Source organism: Dendropsophus ebraccatus, chromosome 8 (genome assembly GCF_027789765.1).
Source record: "Dendropsophus ebraccatus isolate aDenEbr1 chromosome 8, aDenEbr1.pat, whole genome shotgun sequence".
NCBI lineage: Eukaryota > Metazoa > Chordata > Amphibia > Anura > Hylidae > Dendropsophus > Dendropsophus ebraccatus.
The window spans coordinates 73,284,203-73,303,799 of NC_091461.1; the positions used below are offsets into that span (position 1 = coordinate 73,284,203).

The window sequence follows — 19,597 nt, forward strand, 5'->3', positions numbered from 1 at the left end:
GGAGCTTAGAAGTAGGGAATGGGGGCGGCACTGGATAAAGCCGTTCACTTAAGAAAACAAGAAGAAAGGAAATAAAAGCAACTGTTGGAGAAAAGGCTGATTCAGTGCTCATTGCCAGACCTCAGACTCCTTTGTGACTGCTAAGGCAATAAAACAAGAGGGGGAAAAAAACATGTGGAGACAAGTTGTGTGCTGTGTTCTTCAGAATTCCTTGCCACGTGCTCATGCTTCTTGTATGTATTCTCCATTTAACTCAAACACGCCAAGTCTCTTTCATCTTTCTTCACCTTTTTAATTGCGTTTCCTTTTTATTAATTTTCCGCAGAAGGCCCTTATTTCTGTATAAATGTTATTAATCCAGGAAAGGCGGCTTGTATATAGCTACAGGACAGACTGCAACAAGAGCTTATATGTCAGCCATACTCTGTGTGGGCCTGGCATACAACCTGTAGATTTGTTGGTTTGCTTGTTTTCTTTGTTTGGAGCAGGCTGGTGTGACTTGCTCTTGAACGTGTAAATTACAAGCTGCCAATGATTTCATGGAAGGTCAGTAACATGGTTAAGTGTGTTTTTCTTAGCCTCAAAATTTTAGGCTTTTGTCTTTGTGTCTTAAGCGTATTGATCTGTGTTGCTGAAGCATTGTGCTAGTCTATACGTTGTCTAGTCATGAGATAATTTGTCTCCAGTGGCAGGTTATGTTGCCTTTTATATCCTTAGGAAGGATCCAGAACAGCGTTCATTAGAGAACATTTTTACTTATGGCTAATTGAATCTGTTTGTATTTATTAATAAATTGCATCGGCTTTAAGATGCAGAAGATCTTTGTGGACCCAAGAAAAATCATTTAATAAGCTCTGGTGGTGTTAAAGGGGTTGGAGGGAAAAGAAAAGCACCTTTTTGACAGTAGTTTTCCACTGTGGAGACCCTACTTGTTCATGTTCATTCATATGCCCTGTGCTTTACAGATAAACTCACTTAAAGGGTAGCTACAGTTGTGATCAACATAATTGGTATAACTGAATATTTCAAGATTAGAGATGAGCGAATACCATTCGATCGAGTAGGTATTCGATCGAATATTGTGGTATTCGAAAGTTTCAAATTCAATCAAGTAGTGAGGCGAATATGCGGGAAACATTCGAAAGCCCTCCCATCGCAGTTGGCGCTTTTTTTTAATCCAATGACCATGCAGGGAGGCCGTGAGGGACCCTGGGAGTATGCATGCAGTGCGAAAACTGCGTCTACCCTCATTGGATACCTAAACCACATGACCTCGAATCTTAAATACTTGATTCTCGGCTCGTGACCGCAGATGAGCTTTCAACCTAGTCAAGGAAAGATCTTGGAGCAGGGAGAGAGAGGTTTTAGTAGCATTTTGGTTAGGCAGCCTTACTACAGAACCCAAAAGTCCTTTTCAGGGCTAAGATCAAGCGAAAGTCATCTCTGAATCAAAAGCACTTCTCAGTGCTAAGAAATGATATAACAGCAGCATCAGCAGGTGTATTTATTCCAGTACCCTAACGCCACTAAGGGCACGTTATACATATTGTTCCAGTAGCCCACTAAGGCCACCTGATATATAATGTTTCAGTAGCCCAGTAAAAGGCACGTGATACGTATTGTTCCAGTAGCCCAGAAAAAGGCACGTGATACGTGCGAATAACATAAAGCTCTGTGGACGCACTTTGGAATAATGTATGTCACACTGCGCAAGAAATACAAAGGAAAAGTGTGTACATTGCCATAAATGTTCGTAAAGCGTTCGCAAATGTTTTTCCTTCGCAACTGCAGAGAGTGGCATACTGCGATTTTGTGCTGTTGGGTGCACCCATGCATGCTCCCCCTAATGTCCCAGTGTAATTCTGGAGGTGTTTGCATCGTTTAGGGAGCTTTTATGAGGGACTTGATGACCTCCAAGTGGTCGAATTTTGATTTTCAAGTGCCGCAAATTTTTTTCCCCATAGACTTTAATGGTATGGAATAGTCAAATATCGGTGCCTATTCGATTCGAATTCTCGAAAGTTGAAGGTTCAGGGAAGAAAAAGAGTGCTGCACCTCACACCTATGGCTGATACTAGTACCTCTCGGCTGCATAAAAAAACATCAGAATTCTGTATGTGAATTGATCAAGCCACACTGCCCCATGTACGTCGTGCAGGTATCTGATACACATGGGTCCCTACACTAAGTCCAATATTGAATATTTCTTTACTCACTCATCTCTATTCAGGATGTTTTCCTGGGAAAAGTAGGAGGTTGAAGGGGGTCCGGCCTCTGTACCCCCCTGCAGATCTCCGTATGGTACCCCCACCAGATCTCCGTATCGGACCCCACCAGCTCTGTTATGAATAGAGCCAGGAGCCAGGCTCTTCTTGCAGTCTGCTTCTTCCCGGGTCCTATGCGTTGCAAGTTCAGAGCAGCCTGAGGTGACAGGCTGCTCAGCCAATCCCTGGCTGCGGCGGTCCTGGCCAGTGATTGGCTGAGCGCCTTGTCAGCTTAGACAGGCCGCTCTGAAGCTGTAGCGTGCTGGACCAGGAAAGAAGCGGGCCACAAGCTGAGCCCTTGGAGCATGGATCGGTCGGGCGTTCAGGGCCTGACGATTTTAGGTCCAAACCTAAATCACCGATTGTTGTCATCAGCTCATCGTTGTCTCCATTACATGGAGCAATAATTGGCTAAATAGGCACGATTTGGCTGATTATCGATTCGTGTAATAGGACCCTTAGTCTACACTTTGTAAAGGCCCTAGTACACGGGGTGAGAATATAATAAATCCTATATAGACCAATATTATATACCATGGATACCTGTGTATCACAAAGAAAGGGGTGAGAAGCGCAGTATCCTGCCAGAGGAAGCAGAGGAGTGCAGTTGGCAGGCAATATAGATAGATATACATTTTATTTTTTTTATATCCCAGAATAACGTCAAAAGCATGAACCATGCTGAACTGCACACATGCACCAAAATGATAGCAGTCAATGTGAGGGAAGCCATGCCTTTCAATGTCATGGCAACACAGCGCTTTAAAACTCACCCCAAAGGGCGTTATTCCAGGGCTTGACACGTCAAGAGGACATGGACTTGCAAAAAAGGGCTGACCAGATGACTAGTTAAGATGAGCGAGTCTTTAGGACTTTTGGTCCTAAAGCAGTTCGCTCGATCGTCATGCCTGTGATCCAGGGCGCATAGTTGCGCTCCCGGGAATATGCGGTTAGGATATTCCAGGGAATCAATCTGGAATATCCTGGCCACATATTCGCGGGATCGCAACTATGCGGCCGGAGTCCGATGGTCCGCTCATCACTAGTGACTAGGAGGGGCTCATTTACAAAGAACTTGGGAGTTTTAAAAAGTTAGTTTACGAGTTATACTGAGCAGGGACACCAGGTATATGCACATATTTTAGAAGTGTGTTTAGAAGGAGAGGTCCACCGCAGAATCCCTCTGTGCTCAGTGTCCTGCTGTAAGTGAATAAGAGGGCGTCCGCTCCCTCTCCTCTCCGCTTAAAGAAGTAACGCCGTGTTTGCTCAGTGTGAAGTGGCCCTAACACAGTGCTCTTTGCTGTCACCTCTGTCTGTGACAGGAACTGTCCAGAGCAACTGCAAATCCCCTTAGAAAACCTCTGCCAATCCTTACAGGTGGCAGCAGAGAGCACTGTGTGAGGCTGGAAAGAATACACCACTTCCTGCAGGGTATACAGCAGCTGATAAATACTAGAAGACTTGAGATTTTTAAGCAGAAGTAAATTACAGAGCTAAATAACTTTCTGGCACCAGTTGATTTGAAAACCATTGACCAGCAAGTGGAAGAGCACAGCAGACAGTTCTACACTGATCTTATGAAGCAGATGCCAGTTGCTCCATGGCAGGGGGAAAATTTCTTCCAACTGGAAATTGGAAGTAAAGTGTCCAGCAAACATACGATCCTCCATACTACCCGTGTCCTTTTGCGGCCAAAATGCTTGTTCTGCACCACCTTTTTAGATGCTGTTTTGCAATTGCGGCATCTCTCTTGCACTTCTGGTTCTAGTTGCATGCACTCCCGACACCTCCAGCCCTCCACAGCTCCCAGTGCGTGGCCCTACCATTCTCTTTCTCCTACCCGCAAGTAGGGATGCACGATGCACCGAAAAATCGATACTACTATCGATTTTCGGGGCAAAAAAACGGGTCAATACCAGGATTTCCTGGTATCGATACTTTATGTTAAACTACAAAATAGCGTAGTTTAACATATAGTCCCGAGAACATGACAGGCGGCTACCTGAGCGCTTGTCATGTTCTCTCTCTGCCACCCCTGTGGACACAGACCCGGGACCCTGTGCGCTTACTCGGGCCCAGATCTTGCACCTACCATGCAGCTGCCGCCGGCACATTTTACGTCGCCGCTCCTGCCTCTGACATCGCCAGCCCCGGGACACGTGTGTGTCACTGCGGGTCTTATGGGCTAAGATGAGGACCTTCCCCCCCCCCCCCCCCCCCTCCACAGGCACCGAGCATGAGACACAGCTGGGCCGGTGAGTGTCTGACAAGGGCAGAGGGGTGCGCGGGATCGGAGGGAGGAGAGTGGCTGAGAGCTGCACGGTCCAGGAGAGGAGAATGCAGGAGAAGGCTGGAGGTGGGGGAGGCGAGGAGGAGATCTGACAGGAGGTGGGTGGCTGTGAGGTGAGGGCGGCAGGCAGTACACTCCCGGGGCCGGCATCAGCAATGTGGGGGGTGAACAAAAGGTCGGCCTGGCTGCGACTGTGAAGGGAAGGGGGAGGGGGGCTGTAGCCTGCACATTACTCTGCCGCCCGAATCCAGCTGGAATAGTGCAACTACAACCCCCATCATCCCCCCTCACAGCTGAAGTTTATCACATGACTACAGTCCCCATCATCCCCCCTGATAGCTGAAGTGTATTGCATGACTACAGTTCCCATCATCCCCCCTGATAGCTGAAGTGTGTTACATGACTACAGTTCCCATCATCCCCCTGATAGCTGAAGTGTATTACATGACTACAGTTCCCATCATCCCCCTGATAGCTGAAGTGTTTTACATGACTACAGTTCCCATCATCCCCCCTGATAGCTGAAGTGTGTTACATGACTACAGTTCCCATCATCCCCCCTGATAGCTGAAGTGTTATTGTGCATATTATAAGATTATCACCTTCCAGATGACACACGGTAAATGGTGCAAGCGGAGAAACCACCAAATTCAGTACCACATAAAAACGTGCTACTAAATAAAACTACGGATTGCCCAACAGCCATGTTAAGAATCAGAATAGGGCTATTTTTTTAAGAACATTTATTTTAAATAATGGAAACTTTATTAATAAAGTAATATGGTTCGTACAGACCTGACAGTCGGGGGGGATCTCTATTGTGTTTTTTTTTTTTTTTTAAATATAATTTATTAAGTATCGAATTGGTATCAAGCATTGAAAAAAAAAAAGTTGGTATTGGTATCGAACTCAAAATTCTGATATCGTGACATCACTACCCGCAAGTCACCAGTCACCACAAGTTCAGAGCAGTGATGTGCCCCAGGAAGCTAGCTGGAACCAGGAGACTGCACTTAGGAACACCCATAAATTTAATATCCTGTCACAAAATGGCGGTAGGTCAGCAAGCGCTACGTGAGGAAGCACTGTGCACCTGGACTATACAACTTCTGGTAATTGGAACAGGGTTGGTTATTACAGTAAGAGGGCAGAATCCTTTATTAGTGTACATGAGCAAGTTGTATAACTTTTACTTCAGGGAGGATTAGTAAGGAAAAGTGTTCGCCCAGAGTACCCCATTAATAAGGTTAACGTCCCACCAGCAGAAATCTGGTATCCATAGCTTTTAATATGTTTCATGCTTTCAGTGAATGAAACGTCCCGTGTGTGTGTGTGTGTGTGTGTGTGTGTGTGTGTATATATAGTGTGTGTGTGTATATATAGTGTGTGTGTGTATATATAGTGTGTGTGTGTGTATATGTGTGTGTGTGTGTGTATATATATATATATATATATATATATATATATATATATATATATAATATTATTTATTTATTTTGTTTACATAAGCTCTTGGTGCTTCCAGAGTACGCCCGGATCTGCATGTTGCCTTTGCATTGCAGCCATAGGTGTATTCACCCTTTTTTTTTTTTTTTTTTTTTTCTTTTTTTAACTTTTTTCAGGCATCTATATAAATGGGCTTTTAGGGAAGAACATTGATGGCCTATCCTTAGGATTGGTAGGAGTCGGAGGTTCTGATTTCAGGCCCCATACTCTTGGCTCTCCAGCTGTTAGCAGCAGCTGCAGATGGAGTCATACAGCAGATACCATGTCTGTCACAGCTTTGCTAAATGTTAACAGCAGTGTCACCCTGGTGTCAAGTTTAAGTATGGTTCCAAGAACTGTATCACTGATACTTGGCTCTTAGGTCAGGTCCATGTAATAAGCACTTCACCCTATTGCTAGCACTGTCTGACTGCGGATCAGCACAGTGTATCTGGAAGTTCCTACACTTTGCATGTATTAGTACATTAAAGCAAGTAGTTATTAAATGTTAGTTTTAGTAGTTTTATAGGACTCAATCCATTGGTTATTTTTGTGGTTTGGTTGGTAACCATAGCTAAAGCATAGTAATACAGAAATGTAAATTATATGAAAAGCGTTGGGGTGGTGATCTTTGTCAGCCTCAATAAGTTGTATCATTTTTTTCTTTTCTGCCTTCAGCAAATAGTGTTTCTGTAATGCTGTGTGCCTGTGGGGTGGTTGTGCTGTGCCTCCATGATGTGGTCAGGCTGATGTTAGAGTACATTGCCGGCCGCAGCTCTCCTCCCCCAATAATGCCTAGCTCCTGGCACATGGGCTGCCGCTCAAGGCTCAGTGCTGCAGCCGGAAAAAGGAGGACTTCAGTGAGTTTTTCGGTATGTCTGCTTGTCCTTGCCTCACTGCCAAAGGATTTGGATCTCGGTACACTTTAAGCTTATAGCGTGTTGCATTAATACTTTCTTATAATTTTAGTTATGTTACACCCAGCCATAGCTAGTCTGGTTTAACTTGGCTGATTAGTTTATTTTTTTTATTTATTTATTTATTTTTTTACAACAATTGTCCCAGATAGAAAGAAATGGGGTTTGTTGCGATTGTTCATCCGTATATATACTCCAGTGTTAATCTGCCTTTTCATGCCTTTTGTTTTTCTGTAGGTCAAAACTTTGACATCTTGCCGCACAGAAATGGTATGAAATCAAACTCTGACCCTAGAAAACAAGAGAATGGAGTAACACTGGCTCCTGAGGACACGTTGCCCTTCTTAAACTGCTATTGTTATGGCTACTGCCCAGAAGATGCTACCAATAATACCTGCATGTAAGTAGGGAACTTCTCCCATTTTCCTTACTGACAGACACATTAAAGTGGTTATTCAGGGTTAGAAAAAGCTCTATTTTCTAAAAAAAAAAAAATCACACTTGTATGTGGTATCACAGCACAGTTCCATTCACTTTAAGGGTGTGTTCACACGTACTGAATCTGCAGCAGATTTGATTTGCTTTGAATCTGTCACAAATCTGGGCCATCAAATGCTGCTGCAGATGCTGTACGTCTGAACACACCCTAATGGAAATTAGCTGCAGTACCACAAACTGCTAAAATGAGTGGCATTGTTTCTGGAAGAAAGTAATTATGCTTTTCTAAGCCTGGATAATAACCCCTTTAACACCCCCCCCCCCCCCTTTTTTTTTTTTTTTTTTTAAATGCCCAGTTCATGTGCCATATATATTAGTTACAATACCATTTTGGTGTCGGCTAAATGTGAAGATAAATACATGGCAGAAGTTCAGACTGATGTCTGAAAGAGAAAATTTATTTGTAAGCCCTAAAGTCAGAACTGAATATTCTAAATTCTTCTGTGCTATGTTATATAAATGTTATGCCTATGCTGCCATCCAGTGTTCATTGCTGGTTTTGCACCCTACTTGTATGTATTGTAGCATTTTTAGATACTAGAAAAAAGGCTTGTCTGTATGATGAGACATTGTAGAAATGGATGAACACCGAAACAGTTTTTGCACCTGACTTGTTTGTGTAAAACACTATTTTTTTTTATTTTTGTGCGACAAGAACAAGGGTTTCACGCAAACAATCTGTACTGTATGTTATTTCTATTTTGTAGCACAAATGGACATTGCTTTGCTATCATTGAAGAAGATGAACATGGAGAAATTACGTTAACATCTGGATGCATGAAGCTGGAAGGCTCAGATTTTCAGTGCAAGGTAACATATTTGAGAATGAATGGATTTCACATATGGAAGGTTGTATTACATTCTCAAGGCTTTTGTGGTGGTCAGCTTTTACGTGGTGGTCAGCTTTTACATGTTGGTCCCCAGCAGTTGTCAGCTTTAGTTATTGCATTACTACACTAGTCTTCTGAGGTTGTCATTTTACACTGTGGTCATAAACCTGTTACAAGCTCATATCTTAAGATTTTCTTCCTGCGAAAATTTTGGAGCTCATTCTAAGTTAGTAGGGTCTTTCAGGAGCCATTGGTGTGATCTACAATAGGTTCTTCTACAGCATATGTGCATTGCATGTCTGAACTAATGTCAAAAGTTTTGATCAGTCTGTTGGTCTGAGTGCTGAGACCCCCAGTGATCATTAGAACAAGCAGGTTAAGCTGTCAGGCAAGTTTTTCTCTTACCATCTCATAGCTCCTGTTTTGTTTTGTTTTGTTTTTTGTTTTTTTTTAAATACCTGTCATAGTGGTGCTTGAACTTTATAAATAAATTACTTATAAAACAGGGTTCCTTAAGCCCATGATGATGTAGGTATGTACAGACACATCACAACAAACTAGTTGCAAATTCTGGTGACATTTTAGGGTTGATGAATAGGACCCACCAGTGGTAACAGATGGTGTCATCTAATATTTGTTACATGTAGAATTTGCCTTTAGTGTTTACCCCATATTCTTTTTATTTTATAAACTTATAGGATTCTCCTAAAGCTCAATTCCGAAGGACAATTGAGTGCTGTCGAACTGACTTCTGCAATAAAGATTTGCAACCCACGTTACCGCCTGATGGAAGACCAGGTAACTAATATAACAATAAGGGTGTGATATGTATGTCTTCATTTTATATTGTGCTGTTAAAAACCACAATCGAAGATAAATGACCCAACACCTTACTGCCATGCTATTAGGTTCCCCTGCACACTATTGTACACTTTATACATCACACTTTGTAAATAGGGTTATCATATACCTTATGTTGTAAAGAACAGCAAAAAATAATTCACCTGCCTTGCTTTGTGTATTCCTGAATAACAGTAAATCTTTTCAGTAGGAATATTTGGCAGAAGTGTCCATGTCATAGCGCTGATTATATCCATTGTGGTCTGCTTATTAATCATGGTGGTCTTCATCTTCATCACCTGCATGTACAAGTAAGTTCATTTACTTAATGTATTTTGTGTACATTGCATGTTTTTTCATCTATATAATAAGTTTAAAAAAGGCTTGTGTAAAGATATATATATTTTTTTTATTCTGCAGGCACAAATTGGCAACCCAGAGAATGCTGTACGATAGGGATCTGGAACAAGATGAGGCATTTATACCAGCTGGGGAGTCATTAAAGGCTCTCATTGACCTGTCCCAGAGTTCTGGCAGTGGTTCTGGGCTCCCCCTCCTGGTAAGTCAGAGTCACTTTGCATTTGTCACACACAGACAAAAATGCATTTTGTATACAGACATTAACAAACTACTAAAAATTCAATGTAGATTTGTTTTTTGGCATCTTGAGCGTCTGTATGGTACTCCTGCAGCATTTTATTACACGTTTATTCTTCCTTAGATCCCTTTTTTGTTTTTGTTTTGTGTATATTCAGAATAGTAATTCCATATGCCATAAAAGTGTGAAAACAGAGGCACAGTTTGTTCCCATATTATTGTGCAGTGCCATATTATAACTCCATACAGCTGCTTAGAGCTGTAACAGGTTAAAATCTGCAAAACATACATTACAATTGTAATAACCTATTTGTCCTTACAGGTCCAGAGAACAATTGCAAAGCAGATCCAGATGGTGAGACAGATAGGAAAGGGAAGATATGGAGAAGTTTGGATGGGAAAGTGGAGAGGAGAAAAAGTTGCTGTGAAAGTGTTCTTCACTGCCGAGGAAGCCAGCTGGTTCAGAGAGACTGAAATCTACCAAACAGTATTGATGCGACATGAGAATATATTAGGTAACTAAAACTTCAGAGTTCCTAAGAAATAGTGTCTACTCAATACAGCAATGAATATATAGCCTTGGGCTGCAACTACAGTCTTAGAGGGAGATTCATCAAACTGGTGTAAAGTAGAATTATCTTAGTTGCCCCAGGCAACCTATCAGATTCCAGATTCTTTTTATTTTTCAAAGAATCTGCGAGAAATGAAATGTGGAATCTAATTGGTTGCTAAGGGCAACTAAGACAATTCTACTTTATACCAGTTTAATGAATCTCCCCCATAGTCTCTACCCATCCCAAATAGCATAGCTGAACTGTCCAAATGCTTTGCTAACTAGAATTCTGTACTTGTATAAACAGATTTTGGTAGGATATAAACTCTTCTGACCCAGACCCACAAGGTATGGCTGAGATTTCAGCATCTATATATTAAAATAAATTCTGAACGCAGGGGAAACAGTGATTATGGATTTTCTTAATTCAACTTTTTTGTCCCACCCCCCTCTTGATTTCATAAAATATTTATCACAATTTTAAATCATTTTCTTCCATTTTTTTTAAATGCTTTCTAAGACCAGAATAAGAGATGAGTGAACTTCCTGATTGCTTGGCTGTTGAATTTTTCTCCTAGGAGACTTATGCCTGTATCCATATTTTCCAGGCAGAGGTGGGGGGATAAGGGGCTTGTATTTTAAAATGGATCAGCTATCGGACAATGCTGTAACAGAGTAGACTTTCCCCCATTTTATCATGGCTGGCCAGGAACAAAATTGTGCTGTAAATCATATTCGTGAGGAGAGCGCCCCTGCCTTTTCCCTGCTTCTCTTGACCGCCAGTGACCGCTATACTAGCATACAGATACCCAGCCAAGAAATAATAATTTTTGACCTGTCTGTAGAGTAAAATCTGTATTGCTCTTTAAACAGCCTGGATGTCCACAGCATTAAAGGAGATTTCTGCTGATATTTTCTTAGGTTTCATAGCTGCTGATATTAAAGGGACTGGATCATGGACACAAATGTACCTGATAACAGAATATCATGAGAATGGGTCTTTATATGACTTCCTCAAGTGTGCCACCCTGGATACAAGATCTCTTCTAAAGTTGGCGTATTCTGCTGCCTGCGGCCTCTGCCACCTTCACACTGAAATTTACGGTACTCAGGGAAAGCCGGCCATTGCACACCGGGATCTGAAGAGCAAAAACATCCTGATCAAGGAAAACTGGACATGTTGCATTGCTGACCTGGGTCTCGCAGTCAAATTTAACAGGTAATGTACCAGCTGTAGCAATGTGCTGCATTGGTCTGATTTAAAAAAAAAAAAAAAAAAAAAAAAAAAAACATTTTTAAATAAAGGGTCGTTTTTTTTTTTTTTTTTGTCATAAAAAAACCCTTCCATTAAAATAAGCTGAAGGATAAGCGTGCCTTAGAATGTGTAACACACAGTAATTATGCTTCTGTTTCTTTCAGTGACACACATGAAGTAGATATTCCACTGAACACCCGTGTTGGCACAAAACGCTACATGGCTCCTGAAGTCCTGGATGAAAGTTTGAATAAGAATCATTTCCAAGCATACATAATGGCTGACATCTACAGCTTTAGCTTGATCATTTGGGAAATGACTCGTCGCTGCATCACTGGGGGTAAGGCTTCATAGGCACCATGGTTTAATGCATTTGGGACAGCTTTAGTTAACCTAGGACGTTTCTGCAATTTTCTTGTAGAAATAATAAACTTACTGAATAAATAAACTTGTAAAGCAGCTGTCCATGCATGTGCTGACATAACAAGCAGAAACAAGGAGTTACTTACTGCTGCCTGCATTCTTCTGGCGCATTGCTGTAAGAGCTGTCCTTCATAATTTTTCAGTAATGTTGTTCTGCAATGTGATCATAACCTCTTTATTGCAAATCCTTGTACCTAATTTTGCCCCTTTTTTCCCCAGGTATTGTTGAGGAATACCAGTTGCCATATTATGATATGGTGCCAAGTGACCCATCCTTTGAGGACATGAGAGAAGTTGTGTGCATTAAATGTTTACGACCTACTGTGTCAAATAGGTGGAACAGTGATGAGGTAAGCAACTTGTGCTTTATCATTTCCTAAATATATTGATTGCTACAACACCACAGTTCTACAAATGTATTAAAGAAGCATTCCATTTTTCTTAATGGAACTTATGTGATGAGAATATGATAAAGTCCTTTTTTATTGCTATTGCTAAAAAGTATTGCTAAAAAGTCAGCAGTCAAAGAAGCTGCCCAGTTATCTTGCCTGAAACGTGTCTAAATCACTGCAAAATGCAACATGCACTTTCACATTCCGTTTCCTGGAAGGACACATGGCTGGAGCCTAAGGAGGCAGGTTAAAGGAGAAGTCCGGCAAAATTTTTATTAAAGTATTGTATTGCCCCCCCAAAAGTTATACAAATCACCAATATACACTTATTACGGGAATGGTACATAAAGTGTTTTTTCCCTGCTCTTACTGCTGCATGAAGACTTCACTACCTGGATAAAATAGTGATGTCACGACCGACTCCCAGAGCTGTGCGGGCTGTGGCTGCTGCAGAGGATTATGGCAGAGGGATGCTCAGTGTCCCTCCAGTGCCCTGTGTCCCCCTACCATCCTCCTCTCCAGCAGCCACAGCCTGCACAGCTCTGAGAGTCGAGTCGTGACATCACTATTTTTTATCCAGGAAGTGAAGCCTTGATGCAGTAGTAAGTGCAGGGAAAATAAGCACTCTATAAGCATTTCCCGTAATAAGTGTATATTGGTGATTTGTATAACTTTTGGGGGGGCAATACAATACTTTAATCGAAAAATTTGCCAGACTTCTTTAACCAACAGTGTTGGGGTCTGGAGGGACTGCAGTCTTTCTAGGTGACAGATTTTGGGTCTGTGTTTGAACAGTATTTCCAGTATTTTAGGAAGTGTGGGAAATAAGCCCCATTATATGCAGATGGAAATAATATTCCTATAGTCCATGGGCGGATAACTTAGTGTGGCTTATTGCATGGATTCCCCTATCAATGTGCAGAACTTGTACTATAGATTTTTTAATGCCATCTTTGTCTTTATCTGCAGTGCTTGAGGGCCATCTTGAAGCTAATGGCTGAGTGTTGGGCCCAGAACCCGGCTTCCCGTCTGACCGCTCTAAGGATCAAGAAGACACTTGCAAAAATGGTAGAGTCACAAGATGTCAAGATTTGACAGTGGAACTATAGGGCTCCAGCAATGGGACTCTGAACAGAGGGAGCGAAGTGCAAGAAGAGGCAGCTGAAGATTCAGCAGTCTCCCTACATATACGTTTTGCAGGCTGCTATATAAAGACTTCACTCAGTACTGTGTAGAATAATGTGCCGAGAGCATCTCCTCATCATTGGGAGCCTCTGTGTACGTCAGAACAGAATATTTTTTTTTTTTTTTTTTTATATATTTTATCAAGACTTTTATGACAGACTTTAAAGTTCCAGTTTTATGAGTAATGAATTGCATGTTCAAGCGATATTGCTTTCTATGAAAGCAGCTACCACCAAGTTATTTTATTTTTATTTTTTTAAAGATTCGCTTACGCACCCTTGTGGAGAAGAAACATGTCAGCGTTGCCTTTTTATAATTTGTATCTAACCCAGATTTTCATTTGTGCCATCAGTTTTTGATTTTATGTAAGATGCCAAACCTATTCTTTATATTATGTAATTATCCTGTCAGCATCGTATATCTCCTTATGCAACTCCAGACGACAACTGTTACATAAAATGAACCCCCTACCATGGAAAAACTATTCAAGCCCCTGTGATGGTTATCGCTTCCATTCCCACAACTTTATAAGTTAATTTCTTATAAGCAAGCAAACCCTGTATAGTCCAATTCTGTAGTTTATGCTGCTTTATGACTCTCTTTGGCTGTAAAGGCGAGCATATCCTTTAAGGCTCATACAGACCAGAAGTTAATTCCCAGTGTTATACAGAATCATAGCCTTTTAAAACTAGAGTGAGGAAAGCTAGTATGATAGCAAAAGTGCCATCCCAGAGATTTACCTCATTATTTTTTTTTTATTTTTTTTTTACTGATTTAAGCATTTGCAATGAATTTTATAGAAGTGGGTTTTTTTCCCACATGAACATTGCTGCTCCCTGGTGTCTCACAGATGCTGTGTCTTTTTCTTTTAGCTCACAAAAAAAGATAAAGTTGCCAGAACTATTTGTATCCATTCTTTTGCCAAAGTATGACCGTAGTATGAGCTGTGAAACAACATGCATTCTGGCGCTTTTTTTTTAAAGGCTGTGAGGCTGGAAAAGACAACATAGTACAGTGCTCGGCTTATCTTCATTGGTCCCTTAGACTTTAAATGTTCAAATGGGAGACACAGGACCCCCGTCCCTGAAGCTATCAAATACGTTGCTTATCTAATTAATAAAAATCTCTCCTATTAAGAAACCCATTAATAAAACAGAACAACTTTTCATTGATTTTATTGTTGATTCTTAAAAAAAAAAAAAATTACACCCTTGTTATATCATTGATTTATAAGGTATTGATACATTTACCTCAAATATTAATGTTGGTATCCCAGTATGAGCTTGCTTGTTCCAGTTTTTTTTATTTCTCATGTATGATCTAAAAAAAAAAGTATTTAAACAGGGAATTCAGCATCTAATATCTGCATGCTCTACTTTTCTTCCGTCCTAGCATGTCAGAAATATAGCTGATAATGAAATTACATTTGACTATATAAATCCATCATAGTGCAAGACCTTACATTTGTCTGATTATGCAGACTTAGGCCATGTTCACACTGGCATCAGGATTTCAATTTTTATAGATTTTTGGGGGTAATGGGATCTCATGTTTTCTTTCTGGAAACCTAAAGGACCTAAAAGTCAACAAATCCAATTGCAAAACAAAGAGGAGATAATGGGGGAAGTACAGCATAAACAGTGTGAAGAAAACATAGTATTTGTCCTTGACAACCAGGATGTTGGTTTTCTACCCCAAAGGCCTAGAAAAAAAAAAGTGGAATGTGATAGGTTGCAAAAACAGCAATTTTTTTTTTCTCCTATGGGTTGTATTTAGGGATGGTCCGAACCCTTCGAGGTTCAGGTTCGTATGAACCCGAACGCTCGGTATCAGATTCCTGCTGTCTGCCCGCTCCGTGGAGCTGGTGGATACAGCGGGAGGACCGCCTGGAAAACTGGGATACAGCCTATGGCTATGGCTGTATCCCAGTTTTCCAGGCGGTCCTCCCGTTGGATCCGCCCGCTGCACGGAGCAGGCAGACAGCAGGAATCATTACCGAGAGTTCAGGTTAGTACGAAACCGAACTTGGTTCGGACCATCCCTAGTTGTATTTGATACATCTCCCCGCTATGTGAATAAAGACAAGGAAAAGGTGAGACTGAACTAAAAATAGATTAATATGAGATGCAATCACTGTGTAATTCTCCAGACAGTGTCTACTCCGAGATAAATCTAGAGCTTCTTTAGACACTGTTGTTTAACGTTACATCAGCAGTTATTTGCCTTAGATGATGCCAATATTTTGTGCCATAATTCTGGCACTTGGGCTATGTCTCCGTTTGGTGATCACAATTGTTGAAGGTACAAAAGGTGTCTAAAACACATAATTGTGCAAGAGGTGTCAGTTTTAGCGCAAATCAAGACAAAATTTTAGCACATCTGGAACCGTAAATGTGCCCTAATGTGTCTCATTTATCAAAACCGTAACACAAGAACTGACCCATAGCAACATGTATGGGCAGTTTTACTTTCCAGAGGTTTTTTTTTTTTTTTTTTTTTTTTTTTCTAAGCATCAACCTCATTTATTGTGAAGGAAAACTGAATGAGTTGTAACCAGCTGTAATCTGCTGTAACCAGTTTTGCTAAGGCTGCGTTTACACATTTTTGCAGTCCAGTTAATGTATTCTTTTTTAAATAATTACTTTTAACATTCAAAAAAACGGGGGGAAAAATGTTTTAAACTTTTTTTTTTGTAAATAATGAAAGTCGATGGAAAAACTGATCCAAACGGATTGCACCCAATTACATCCATTCTTGCATCCGTTTTTTTTTTCATACGTTAAATGGACTGCAGACATGCAGTATAAACTCAGCCTAACTAGTATCTGTAGAAGTGAACGCAGCACTTTTGGTGGAATTCCTAGTGCGTGTCGCCTTAGGAAGTTCAGTCTGTGTTTTATAGACTGTATATAGAGTGGTTCAGTGACAGTTCCGTATTTACTGGGTTGAGTACTTTCTAATAAAATGCTTAGGGGTACATAATATAGTATTACTATGGCTCCTCCTTACAGCTGTGCTCTTGTCTGAATATATACTGACCATTCTTGTCCCTTGGCTTCCTCAATTGCCATTTACAGGTGCAGTGGAAGACGCTGATGGAGCAGCATGGTCACATGCTGCTCCATGCCCGACCATCTCATGGATTGTTGTGCACAAGTGCTGCAGAGGGGCTTCTTATGTCTTAAAGGGGTTATCCAGCGCTACAAATACATGGCCACTTTCCCCCACTGTTGTCTCCAGTTTAGGTGGGGTATTGAAACTCTGTTCCATTGAAGTAAATGGAGCTTAATTGCAAACCACACCTGAACTGGAGACAACAGTAGGGGGAAAAGTGGCCATGTTTTTGTAGCGCTGGATAATCCCTTTAAGACTGGGGCACATCGGCAGCTCCTCACTTTATAAGTAGGAGACATAACATTACTATTAAAGTGCACCTAAGCATTTTATTTTATAAAAATTGCCCAACCCCCTTTTAAGTACAAATCAAAAACCAGATAGTTTACTGCCTATCAATATTGCCCTTGTGATATGGAATAAACCACCTGAGTTTGAACTTCTGCTCATTGCAGTGCCGTCGCTGATTCTTTCTATTTATGATCTACAGTTTTGATTTTAAAAAAATGTCCCGAGTCCATTGAAGTGCTCCATCTGGAAGCTAAGCTAAACAATGTGGCCTTTATCTTACAATTTCCATATTTAGTGTAAGGTGCCAACTTGGTTTCCTAATGGTGAAAAAAAATCTCCACAAATCTCAATTGATACTTTTGTTTTATGATTTCTTCCTTTAGTCTTTTCCTGTAGATTAAAGGAAGTATTGTGCAACCTGTGACATCATGTTTTAATCTCATGTACCAAGGTCTGATCTAATCAGTGTATTATAATCTGTACAAAAAAGTAACACTATAGGTAATGTAGCAAGTGTAAATAGTTAAGAACATGACATAAATCAGTGGCTATACTATGATATATATATGCCAGAATTGTAGAATAACCTTTCAGAATGTAACACTAAATGTATTTTGTACAGCATCTAGTTTCAAAGGTGCCTTATGTTAAGTTTACCATAAATTGCTTTGTTCTGTACACAGACAATGTCCAATGTATCATTTCTAAGTAAATAAGCTTATTTTAGTAATCACTTGCCTCTAGTGGTTTTTTAATCTGATTTTATTTTGTGATTGTATTCATTTTTCTGTACATAAATTTTGGCAGCCATGGTGCCAGAGTCTCTGATAAAAGTATTCTGTGATATTCATTACAGCGGGTAAATGGACCATAACCCTTTCAGGGCCAGGTTTATTTTGACTGTTGCATTTTAATTTTTTTCTTACCTTCAAACACCATAATGCCTTGATTTTTCTATATACAGACCCATATGATTTATTTTTTGCGGGACTATTTTTTTTTCACGTGACTTCTTTCATTTTGCAATAAAACGTACAGTGAAACTGAAAAAAATACATATGTGGAGTGAAATTGAACAGCAGAGCAGCAATTTAGCAAACTTTGGGCGATTTTTGTTCTTATACCATGCAAGTTAAAATGACTGGCTATCTGTATTCTGTGGGTCAGTGCAATTACAGCGATACCCAATTTATATAGTTTGTTGTATTTTATTTTATTTTTTTTTTTTAAAGAAAAAACTTTTTTTTTTCAAAATTAACATGCTTAAAGTGACTGAACCACCAGGCCCAGGCTGAAGCACTGGAGGCGGGCCGACCCACCCCCACTGGGAAGAAACCCCAGCCCCTCCATGATGTGACTCCATTAGAATCAATGGAACCCTATTATAGAGGGGCTAGGGTTTCCTCCCACTAAGGGTGGATCGGCCCGCCCCCAGTGCTTCAGCCTGGGCCTGGTGGTACAGTCACTTTAAAATTCCTCTGTTCTCACCCCTATAATTGTTTTTTGTTTTTTTTTTCATCTATAGGGCTATTATTGGGATTTCTTTTTTTTTTTTTTTTTTTTTTGCCATGATTCATAGTTTTTAACCCCTTCAGGATTGGGCAAATTTTCGGTTTTGTGCTTTCGTTTTTTCCTCCTCGTGTTAAAAAGGCCGTAGCGCTTGTATTTTTTCACCTACAGACCCACATGAGCCTTTATTTTTTGTGCCAATAATTGTGCTTTGCAATGTCAGGCTTAATTTTTGCATAAAAAACGTTGCACAACCAGAAAAAAAATGTGTGGTGAAATTGAAAAAAAAACAATTTATTTTTTTAATTTGGGAAGGTTGTGTGTTTACGCCATTTGCCCTAGGGTAAAACTGACTTGTTATGCATGTTACTCAAGTTGTTTATGATTACAATATGTAACTTGTGTAACTTTTATTTTTTTTTTTGATGGCTTTAAAAAAAAAAAAAATTAAAACCTTTTTCAAAAAAAATGTTCCTTAAAATCGCTTTACCATGCTTATAGCACTTTTATTCTTTGGCGCTGTATGAGTTTTCATTTTTTGCGCAATGATCTGTACTTTGTCGGTACCTTGATTGCGCATATGCGACTTTTTGATCGCTTTTTATTACAATTTTTCTGAATTTGATGCGACCAAAAATGCGCAATTTTGCACTTTACATTTTTTTGCGCTTAAGCCATTTACTGTGAGAGATCAGGAATGAAATAAATTTAATAGTTTGGGCGATAACACACACGGCGAGACCAAACATGTTTGTTTATTTTTATTTATAAAATGGGGAAAGGGGGGTGATTTAAAGGGAACCAATCACCGGAAAAACACATATAGAGCTTTTGATATGTGCTGTTAGAGCACACAGCACACCTGCCACACGTGTTTTCATAGCCTCCGTGCCTTCCCGGTGTAAGCCGCAAAGTAACTTTATAAAACTGGTGCCCCTTATGCTAATTACCTGAGGTAGTCATCTGGGCGGTGTGCGGCTAGCAGGTAGTCACGGTCCCCTGGGCGTTCTTCTGCTGTAGCTGTGACATTCTGATGCCGGCCGCCGCCGCGCATGCGCAGTACAGCCGCTTCCATTCCGGCTGTACTGCGTCTGTGCAGAATAGCCTCGAATAGCCTGGGAGCCGGAGTTCGAGGCTATTCTGCACAGGCGCAG

The 19,597-nt window shown here is 40.6% G+C and overlaps 1 protein-coding gene across 3 annotated transcripts in view; it reads left to right on the plus strand.

Annotated features, from left to right (window-relative positions):
- BMPR1A (bone morphogenetic protein receptor type 1A) overlaps positions 1–15,422 on the plus strand; it is a 70,349-nt gene extending 54,927 nt beyond the window's left edge. For 2 of the 3 annotated variants that reach the window (XM_069980657.1, XM_069980658.1), the window contains 10 exons: positions 7,194–7,356; positions 8,162–8,264; positions 8,983–9,082; positions 9,333–9,435; positions 9,545–9,683; positions 10,044–10,236; positions 11,196–11,493; positions 11,694–11,869; positions 12,172–12,302; positions 13,314–15,422. In XM_069980657.1, the coding sequence (XP_069836758.1) occupies positions 7,194–7,356; positions 8,162–8,264; positions 8,983–9,082; positions 9,333–9,435; positions 9,545–9,683; positions 10,044–10,236; positions 11,196–11,493; positions 11,694–11,869; positions 12,172–12,302; positions 13,314–13,439 (1,532 nt within the window). In that variant the 3' untranslated portion in view covers positions 13,440–15,422. The remainder of the gene's footprint in view (positions 1–7,193; positions 7,357–8,161; positions 8,265–8,982; positions 9,083–9,332; positions 9,436–9,544; positions 9,684–10,043; positions 10,237–11,195; positions 11,494–11,693; positions 11,870–12,171; positions 12,303–13,313) is intronic. The other variant, XM_069980659.1, reaches the window with a different exon arrangement.
- Positions 15,423–19,597: the final 4,175 nt, after the last annotated feature.